Source organism: Bidens hawaiensis, unplaced genomic scaffold (assembly GCF_021521415.1).
Source record: "Bidens hawaiensis isolate Kalapana, Puna unplaced genomic scaffold, B.hawaiensis_p1.1 tig00013629_1, whole genome shotgun sequence".
Classification (NCBI taxonomy): domain Eukaryota; kingdom Viridiplantae; phylum Streptophyta; class Magnoliopsida; order Asterales; family Asteraceae; genus Bidens; species Bidens hawaiensis.
Window position 1 is genome coordinate 627,539 of NW_027492158.1, and position 10,855 is coordinate 638,393.

The 10,855-nt window shown below is 36.9% G+C and overlaps 1 protein-coding gene and 1 pseudogene across 2 annotated transcripts; both read left to right on the forward strand.

Moving 5' to 3' along the window:
• Positions 1-401: 401 nt before the first annotated feature.
• LOC143544601 (putative UPF0481 protein At3g02645) lies at positions 402-4,142 on the forward strand (annotated as a pseudogene). The gene is made up of 3 exons (XR_013137278.1): positions 402-980; positions 1,167-1,453; positions 3,204-4,142. The product of XR_013137278.1 is annotated as a putative UPF0481 protein At3g02645 (transcript).
• A 1,681-nt stretch (positions 4,143-5,823) lies between these two features.
• On the forward strand, positions 5,824-8,496 carry LOC143544602 (putative UPF0481 protein At3g02645). Its single transcript, XM_077036668.1, has 2 exons — positions 5,824-6,658; positions 7,538-8,496. Exons 1-2 carry the CDS (start codon positions 5,824-5,826, stop codon positions 8,437-8,439), a joined length of 1,737 nt encoding a protein of 578 aa, XP_076892783.1. The 3' UTR covers positions 8,440-8,496.
• Positions 8,497-10,855: the final 2,359 nt, after the last annotated feature.

Below are 10,855 nucleotides of genomic sequence, written 5' to 3' on the forward strand. Positions count from 1 at the left end.
TTTTTCGGTCTGGGTCATGTCACCTAATAAAAAAGACAACCAAATAAATTTTCAAACACATAATAAACTGTAAAACTAATGATAACTTCGATATATGTTACATAATCTGATGCAAATGCACAGGATTTTGTTTTCTCGATCATCAATCTTACAAGATTAGACCGTTTAAATTATTGTATCTTAATGTAGGTCTTAAATCACAATTAAGGGGTTTAAGAATATTAGATTTAAAGATATCACATCCATCAATAGATCGAATTATAAATTCATTTGCACGCTGTCACAGTTGTCCCGTCATGTGTAGCTACATGATATCATATATTGTTACTCTTGTAAAAATGATTAATATCACGTGATTAATACAATATATTATATATGTAATTGACACCAAAATCAACCCTATCTCATCTATAAGAGTCAAGTCTAGTTTTAAGCATAGAAAACACAAAGACGCCATTAACGAATCATGGCTACAAGATCGTTCTCCAACACCACCAATTCATACTCTTTCTCTAAAATGAACATCGATTAAGACGAATGGGTCGAAAGTATGCGTAAATCCATAGCCGAACACGACGATGACGTGCTGGGAAAAGTACCCGTATCTATATTCACAGTCCCTAAAGTACTTCTAGCCACCAATCCTGAATCCTACATCCCACAACAAGTGGCGCTAGGTCCATTCCACCATTGGCGGGAGGAGGTCTACGACATCCAACGGTACAAGCTCGCAGCCGCACGAAGAACACAGAAACAAATGAACGTGAGCTTCGAACGGATAGTTGAGATTATGAAGAAAGAGGACGAAGCACGAATCCGTGCTTGTTACCATAAGTTTCTTGATATGTCTGGTGACGCGCTTGTGTGGATGATGGCGGTTGATATGGCGTTTTTACTTGAATTCATTCAAGTGTATTCCATGGAAGATCGGAGTTTGACTAAAGTCACCTCTGGGATGTCTCATGTGGTTGACGTTACAGGTATCGAATAATGAAAACCCCGTAAGTTATTATGTATTATTAATTAACATACTCTATATATATAGTACCAAATGATAATAATTATTACAAAGAAACCTAATCATAAATCACAATAAGGATATCTCCTAATTATTGTAAACATATTATAATAAACTCTAACTAATAACATACTCTATCTAATAACAGGGAAGAAGTTGTCTCATACATCGATTCTTCGTGATGTGGTGATGGTGAAGAATCAGATCCCTTTATTTTTAATCAGGACGATGATGGCACATCAGTTTAAGAAAACACCTGGTCAGTTAAAGACTGCTGATGAGACATTAAAGATGATGCTAATGGGGGTGTACCAGGAGCTTACTCCGTTTCATGAACAACAATTGCCGGATGTTGACATCGACGATTGCGATCACCTGCTCGACTTTCTCTACCACATGACCGTTCCAAACGACAAAGAACTTGGAATCACACAGGTATAGAATGATGAAAACTAAGTGAAATATATATCGTCTATCATTGAGTTTTTTGAATTAACCAAAGTCACTTGAGTGGGTGAGTTTAAAAAAGGCTAATTCTTTTCTTCTTAAAATACTTGCATTTCAAAAATACCAAAACTCTTTCCAAAAGGAAACCTAAGTATAGTGTCTTATCATCGCCATCTTTAGTATTTTTAAATACTTATCCTTCTCTTTACATTAATATAACTTAAAACCAAGGTTGCCTATAAGGCTACAACCATTCTATTCTCAACATTCACGTGAGTAGCCCCCAATGGAGCCTTCATGACTTCCAAGAATGATGACAAAGCTCGCTTGTGCCGTTCTAAAACCATGTTAGCCCTACCATTATTCTCAACGCACATGATTGATCAAACTCTTTTTTATTAAAAAAATTAGTTATTAAAAAACTCGTTACAATAAGTATTTATAGATCACACATCTAAAACCTCTAACCAAGCCTTACATTTATAATCTAATCCTTATTTGGCGACCAAGACATTACCGTAATAAATAATTAGGAAACTAAACCAACTTGCCAACTTAGGTCCTTTCATATTCACCGACTTGTGAATACGGTCCGGAATGATCAACAATCACCCCTTATTTTTGGAATCGTAACTGTAACTCGATTTTTCTTGTCCACCAACCATTGATCAGTTCAGTTCTTTATCCAGTCCTTTTGGATCACGGTTCAAATCGGATTTCCAATTTGAAATTGAAATTCGAATCGAGTAACCAAGAAAATCAAACAGCGTCTTCCTATCACTAACTTGGGCAGCAAATTTGACTCGACTTTGGTTCTGTGGTTCCCGGAATTAATAAGATTTATGGCATCTTCTTGAAGCAATAAGTCGACAGCCATTAGATCTTCCTTGATGTCTCTGATCGGTTAACCCTAGATCTCACTATGTAGGTCTCTCCTTGGCAATAACGATCATCCTTAGATATCTTCATGATGACGGCATGCTTCTATGCGACGGCTAGATCTTGATATCAACCTCGACACCTCGATCTTGGACCACGATTACAAAAAGCTTTGTTACCACTTCAAGGCACGTGATTGATCAAGCACTTTATTATTTTAAGATAAAACTGACTCAAAAAACTCGTTACAATAATTCTCTATCGATCACACGTCTAAAGCCATAAATCTTATTAATTCCGGGAACCACAGAACCAAAGCCGAGTCAAATTTGCTGCCCAAGTTAGTGATAGGAAGACGCTGTTTGATTTTCTTCGAATTTCAATTTCAAATTGGAAATCCGATTTGAACCGTGATCCAAAAGGACTGGATAAAGAACTGAACCGATCGATGGTTGGTGGACAAGAAAAATCGAGTTATAGTTACGATTTGAACCGTGATCCAAAAGGACTGGATAAAAATCAAAAAACTCGTTACAATAATTCTCTATCGATCACACGTTATATTTATAACCTAGCCCTAACTTGGTGACCAAGACATACGATAACAATCATAATACAATCAGAAAACTAAAAACAACTTGACCGACTTATCAACTTAGGTCATTCCATATTCACCGACTTGTGATTATGGTCCGGAAATACCAACACATTCTGTGTTTGCGCAAATGCTCATACACATGAACACCAAAAACGGATTGGTGGTGGAGCCTAACTTATTATTTTTGACGATATTGATATATGTGGTTGAAAAAATTGGTAATGAATAAACAAGCTTTTTTTTCTTTTCTTTTTTTTACAGGACCATTCCTAACTAGTATATTCTCTCTAATATATAGGTATCACCGAGGAAGCCCATGACGATGATCAAGAAAATTCTATTGCAAAACCTAGCGATCTTAGACGGTTCATGAACTTTATCTGGAGAATCCTCACCAAATCAAATGCAGGCATGGTAAGGATATTCAAGAAAATAATCTTCGGAAGGCCCTTAGCATTGGTGGTGAAATTTCCATGGAAGATCATCTCCCACCTTCCAATACTCAAACTCTTGAAAGAACCCATCGAGAACATGCTCAAAAACTTTCGTGGAGAAGGTCCCGAGTCCAAGGACGAAAGTGGCGATTCGAAAACCCCAACAATTGAAGAGATCACAATCCCATCGGTCACTGAGATGGCCAAAGCCGGAATCCATTTCTCACCAATTAACGGTGGAATTTTGGATATTAGTTTCGACGTCAAAACATGTACACTTTACCTCCCTGTGGTCGAACTAGATGTGAACACCGAGGTTTATTTAAGAAACCTCGTAGCCTACGAAGCGTGTGTTGCAGCAGGACCATTGGTAGTGGCTCGTTACACGGAGTTAATGAATGGGATAATCGACACGGAAGAAGATGCAAAAGTTTTGCCGGAAAGAGGTATAGTTGTGAACCATTTGAAAAGTGACAAAGAGGTTGCAGATGTATGGAACGGAATGAGTAAATCTGTGAAACTAACGAAAGTGGCGAAGATGGATAAAGTGATTGCGGATGTGAATAACATGTATGAGCAAACATGGAGAGTGAAATCATCAAGGTACTTGAAGACATATGTGTTTGCATCCTGGAAGATTTTAACGTTGTTGGCTGCTTTGTTTATGTTGTTCTTGACAACAGTTCAAGCTTTCTGCTCAGTTTATAGTTGCGCTCGAGTGTTTCATCACCTTCCTGAAATTCCTGGATCTGAAGGAGCTGAGTGAGTATAGTATGTGTGTGTTTTTCTTTAAATGTAACAAATTTCATAGTTCTTTTTTTTCTTTTTAACTATGTGGACTTGTTACCGGGCTTGTTGTTATAGTACTTTTATGTTGTAAGTCTTCAACTCAAAACTTTTGTGCGATATAAATGAGATAAGATTGTATTAAGTGAAATTGATCAAAATGGACATGGCTCGCAGAAAAATTTACCAAAATGAATATTAGCTTTTAGTTCTTAACAAAATAATTAAAAGTGTTGGCTAAGTCGATTAAAATTTAGCGTACACTTTACATATGATCAGGGCCATCTCTGAGGATTTAAATACCTTGGCCGAGCTGAAACAAAAAGGCTCGTAGGTGTTAATGAATAAACTAAATAGATAAGCTAATATTGCCTTAAAAAGTGTTGGCTAATGTTGAAAATTTCTGCTCTTTTATTCATCAGCTAAACTTTAGCCTATGTTTTTTTAGATGGCAGTTAAAAAGAATGGTCAAAACTTAGCCCACACTTTAATATGTGATTTTTTTCTTCCTTTTTTCATGAGCGTGACTATAGTTTTTAGACTTATCGTGCCATATAAAATTTATGGAAAATCTCTAAATAATATGGTTCACCAAATTTATTCTCGATATTAGTGACTTTGTGCTTCAAAATAATAAAATAACTCATTTGAGGTTGACAAGTAAGCTAGTTCGACAAAGAATGCACGGGTCAATCCATCATGGAATGACACAAAAAAAAACCCTAATGTGGCATCAAGCATTATCTTACATGTTTCCTTAACCGTCTATAAGAGTGTGTGTAGTGAGCAACAATATGGAGGAGTTTGGGCGATAAGGGGCTACAACCCCCCCCCCCAGGCTACATATCGCCCCCTTGACCAAGTGTCAAAAATCCCCACCATTTTGTAGCTCTCCAATACAAATAGCCTAAGAGAGTCGTATTACCAACTTTTCATCTACACAAGAGCACGGACCACTCAGTAGCTGCCTATGATAGTTTTTAGCTCTCATATAGCTGAGTTAGTCAACATGTAAGATGTTGGTTAGATACTGTGTGGAATCAAGTGATTTTTGTGTTATTTAGTGATGATTAGAATTGTGCCTTCTTTGTGTAATTAAGAATTTACCGGTTCAAACACGTGTCAAAGTCGTTTACGAAAACCAAAATATATTTTTTTAGAAAAAAATTCGTTTTCATTAAAATTTATACCGGGATGTTTTGAAAATTTCTTTATACAAACCTATGTATTTAGTTTTTTTTATTAACAAATAATACAAATTATTAACCTAAAAGTATTTAATATACAAAATTATTTTAAAAAGAAAAGGGGATGAAAATTGATGGAATGGTTGAAGAAATTCCTCTAAAAATTTGCCAATTCACCAACCCGAAAGGAGGAGAGATATGACGTTTCTCAATAAAGTCAAATAAGACACGACACCAATTCAAACATGTTGGAAGATAAAAACTAGTGTTTATGGCACCAGATCTTTTTGAATGCTGCAAAACCCTAAGGAGATAACAAATAATTACCACCAAATAGTATGTATGGCTAGAGCAACACCATACCCGATAAATTAACTTTTTTTCTTTTTTTTCAAATCAAGATTTCCAACACAAAAATCACGTTTTTATATACCACCATTCAACCAGTGTGTATATATACATGTATATGTATGTATGGCTAGAGCAACACCATCCTTATCTTCAACATTCAACTCCATCGCCATGAACTCCAAGGCGGATATCAACGAAGACAAATGGCTCGAAAGCGTGCGTGCATCGATTGTTGAACAAGAAGATGAAGAACTAAACAAAATTCCCGTTTGTATCTTCACCGTCCCGAAAGTTCTTCTAGCCACTGACCCTAAATCCTACATCCCACAACAAGTCGCATTAGGCCCATTCCACCATTGGCGGGCAGAGGTCTACGACATGCAAAGGTACAAGCTCGCCGCCGCCAGAAGACTCCAAACGTTCATGAACGTTAGATTCGAACGTATTGTCGAGACAATGAAGATTCGTGAGGAGGCTAGAATCCGTGCTTGTTACCACAAGTTTCTAGACATGTCTGGTGATGCACTCATGTGGATGATGGCGGTTGACATGGCGTTTTTACTCGAGTTTCTTGTGGTGTATTCGATGAAACGAGAGGGTCGGGCGCTCAAGAGAGTGACGTCCTCGATGTCTCATTTGGTGGATGTTACGGGGAAGAAGTTGTCGCATATGGCGATTCTTAGGGATTTGGTGATGGTGGAGAATCAGATCCCGTTGTTTTTGATCAAGACGATGATAGAGCATCAGCAGCACAGGGAGAGTGATGTTAAGTCTCCTGCAGAGAAATTGAAGTCGATGCTCATGGGGTTATACCAAGAGCTTACTCCTTTTCATGAGCAAACTTTGGCTGATGTTGATATTGATGACTGTGATCATCTTCTTGATTTTCTCTACCATATGACCGTGCCAAATAATAAAGAACTCGGTATTTCTGTGGCAATTGAGATCGAGCATGAAGGTACTATTAGAAAGAACTAATTGTTATATGAACACATATAGAATGTATATTATTTGAATTGATTAAGTTATTTATTTTAATTATCCTTAGATCATCCAACGACAAGAAAACTCAAAAACTTCTAAAAGAGTTAGCTATCAAATCATAAAACATTCATATTATAAAAGTACAAAACTCTATTGTTTAAGGAAACCTTGAACATTCATAACGTCTTCTCTATCTTCATATTTAAAATTTAACTAAAAAACATAATTTCTTTAATTTATACATCATTTTCTAACTCTCTCAACCCATTCTCTATTCTTATCACTATATTCTTTTTTAATTATTTTTTCTCTTTCTTTCATTTATAATCTTAATTCTAACTATTTTGTTTTATTATCATTTTCAATATAAATTGATTTCTAATATATATTTATAAAAGGGTAGTTGGAAATAAAGTGTTGTGGCAGCACTCTAAATTTAGAGGTTTCCTATACCATTTCATTAAAATTTAGAAATAGAGTTTGAAGACAAAGAATAGGTTGGAGTGGTTATTTAGATGATTTTTCTAAATTTTAGAAATAAAGATATGTATGAAAAACCCATTGAGAATGCTCTTAAAACTCTATTGTACGTTTAAGGAAGCCTTAAAACAGTGTCATATCATCACCATTTTTCATATCTTTAAATATTTATCCCTCTTTGTATATCCAAACCCAAATAAAGATTTTTTTAATCTAAAACTAATTTCATTGCTAAACTCAAAGATTATAATAAAGTGACATGTAAAAAGACAACAAGTTATGTCACAACCCCTCGTGACAAGCAAAACAAATACTAAAGAAATGAAACTTTGCTATATTGGACCAACCCTAACTAATGTATTCCCTCTAACAGGTTTCACCGAGGAAGCCCATGACGGTGATCAAGAAAAGCCTTTTGCAAAACCTAGCGATCTTAGACGGTTCATGAACTTTATCTTGAAAGTCCTAACCAAATCAAATGCGGGTATGGTAAGGATATTCAAGAAAATAATATTCGGAAGGCCGGTTGCATTGGTGATGAAAGTTCCATGGAAAATCATATCCAACATTCCAATACTCAAACTCTTGAAAGGACCCATCGAGAACATGTTTCAAAACTTTCGTGGTGAAGATCCTGGGTGCAAGGACGACAGTGGCGAATCGAAAACCCCAGCAATCGAAGAGATCACAATCCCTTCGGTCACCGAGATGGCCAAAGCCGGAATCCTTTTCTCACCAGTTAACGGTGGAATTTTCGATATTAGTTTCGACGCCAAAACATGTACACTTTACCTTCCTGTGGTCTCACTAGACGTGAATACCGATGTTTATTTAAGAAACCTTGTAGCCTACGAAGCGTGTGTTGCAGCAGGACCGCTGGTGGTGGCTCGTTACACCGATTTAATGAATGGGATCATCGACACGGAAGAAGATGCAAAGTTTTTGCGGGAAAGAGGTATAGTTGTGAACCGTTTGAAAAGTGACAAAGAGGTTGCAGATGTATGGAATGGAATGAGTAAATCTGTGAAACTAACGAAAGTGGCGAAGATGGATAAAGTGATTGCGGATGTGAATAACATGTATGAGCAAACATGGAGAGTGAAATCATCAAGGTACTTGAAGACATATGTGTTTGCATCCTGGAAGATTTTAACGTTGTTAGCTGCTTTGTTTATGTTATTCATGTCAACGGTTCCAGCTTTCTGCACGGTTTATAGCTGCTCTCGAGTGCTTAATCATCTTCCTGAATTTCCTGGATCTGAAAGGGCCGATTGAGTGTAGCATGTGTGTGTGTTTTTCTTTAAATTTAACACCTTTGATAGTTTTTGTTTTTTTTTTACAATGTGGACTAATTACTGGGCTTGTTTGTTATAGTACTTTAATATTGGAAGTTTGTAACTCACAACCTTAGGGTATGTTTGGTTGGAGGTAATGGAGTAAAGTGGGAATAGAATAGGAGAAGGAATGGAATGAACAAGGGAATGAAATGATCTTTACAAAAAATAAACTATTACTTTATGTTGTTTGGTATAAAAAAATATAAAATGAAATATAAATAATAAAAACTCTCCTATCTCAAAATTATCTTTTTTTACGAAAATAAAAAAAAACTATATTGGCGACGGTTGTGGTGGTGGTAGCTCCGGTGACGAAAATGGTGGTGGTGATGGTGGTGGTGGTGGCGGTCAGGCGGTAAGGGCAATAGTTGTGGTCGTAGCGATGGTCAAGCGGTGGTAGCATTGGTAGTGACGGCGATGGTAGGGTGATGGCAACGGTGGTAGTGATCAGGCATCGACAATGGTGGTAGCGGTGATGGCCAAGCGGAGGCGATGACAATGGTTGCGATGGTTACCGCAACGATGGTAGCGGCGGCGGCGGTAACGCTAGCTGTAAGGTGGTGGTGGTGGAGACGGTGTTGGTAGTGGCGGTTAGGTGGTGGTGGTGGCAATGGTAGTTGTGGTGGTGGTTGTTAAGTGGTGGAGTTGTTGAGAAAGTATGGTGAATGAGGAATGGAATGAAAAAAGAGGGTGGGAAGGAATGTTTTGATGGAATGAGATTCCATATATAATGGATTATTCTATTCCATTGAGCAACCAAACGTCACATTTATCTTGTTTATGAAATTAAGAAAAAGAACTCGATCTCTTTCTATTCTAATTTCTAATTTTTATGTATACTAAAATTACCAAGCTTTTTCTATTTCTTTGTTAGAAAAAAGATAGTTTCCAATTTTTTATTTCACTTTTATACTCAATACAATAACAATAATAGGAGACCGGAAACAAGAGTATTCCCTTCTCCCAAGTTACGGGTTTATTTTGCCGAGTTCCTTATAGAGAGTTGTCTCGCGCCCCTAGGTATTCTCTACCTACCCACCTGTGTCGGTTTCGGGTGCATGTACCTTTTTATTGAAGGTCGTTCAATTTATTCCCCCATAATGAATCATTCCATTCCCCCTGTCATTACAGCATACCAAACGCTACCTTGGTGTGATAATATGATATGAGACTGTATTTAGGGAAATTGACTAGGGATGAGCAAAAATCGGTATGGTACCGATTGGCACCCGTACCAAAACGGTACCGATTTGGTACCGCCAGTATCGAATCAGTACCAAGGTTTTGAGTTTTCGAGACTGGCCGGTATGGTACAGTACCGGTATTTCCCGAATTTTACCTTAAGCACCGGTACCGTACCGGTACTGAATCAAATATTTCGGTACCGGTACAAAAAATTTGCGATTTTCGATATCAGGATTTTCGATACTGGTACCAGTCGGCGGTCGGTACCGTATGGTAGTGAGTTCATCCCTAAAATTGACCCAAGTGGACATGGTTGGCCGAAAAATTTACACAATGAACATTAACTTTTGGTTCTTACCAAAGTAAACAAAAGTACGTGTCCATTAATTAAGACAGTTTAAATTTAGCCTACGCCTTACATGCAATCTCTTTTCATTGGGCCTTAAAAACTCATTGGCTAAGGTTGAAAATTTAGCCTGCTATTTTATTCGTCAGCTAAACTTTAACCTACGTTTTTTTAGATGGCAACTGAAAAGGAAAGGCTAAATTTAGCCCCCACATTAACATGTATATTTTTATTAAATTTTTAATAAGCACAACCCGTACTTTCAAGGCTTATCGTGCCAAATAAAATTTAGGAAAACTCTCAAAATAATCATGTTCGTCCAATTTGTTCTTGATATTAGTGACTTTGCGTTTAAAAAATAATCAAATCAGAAAGACCCAATCGGAGTTCGGAGGCTAACAAATAAGCTCAATCGACAGAAAGACACTATTCTAACTGTCATGGAAGGCCCAAAAAAACTAATGTGGCATCAACCATCATCTCACATGTTTCCTTATCCGGCCATAGGAGAGTTGTATTACCAACTTTTTAGCTACACAAGAGCCTTGACCCCTCTTTAGTTGCCTATGATATTTTTCAGCTCTCCTGTAACTAACTGGGTTAATCCTCTTTTATTTATTTGATTATTTCTAAAAAAACACAAAATCTAACTATTTTATAAGAAATCTTGGCCAGCTTAATTACTAGTTGGTTTGTTGGATATGCCTATTTTTAGAAAGGCCAAGATTCATTTATTTTGATAATTTCCTTTGTCGACATGTTTATTAACCGGCCAATGTTATTCAAGAAAACGACTAAGACATGCATAAAAGGATCGAAATTG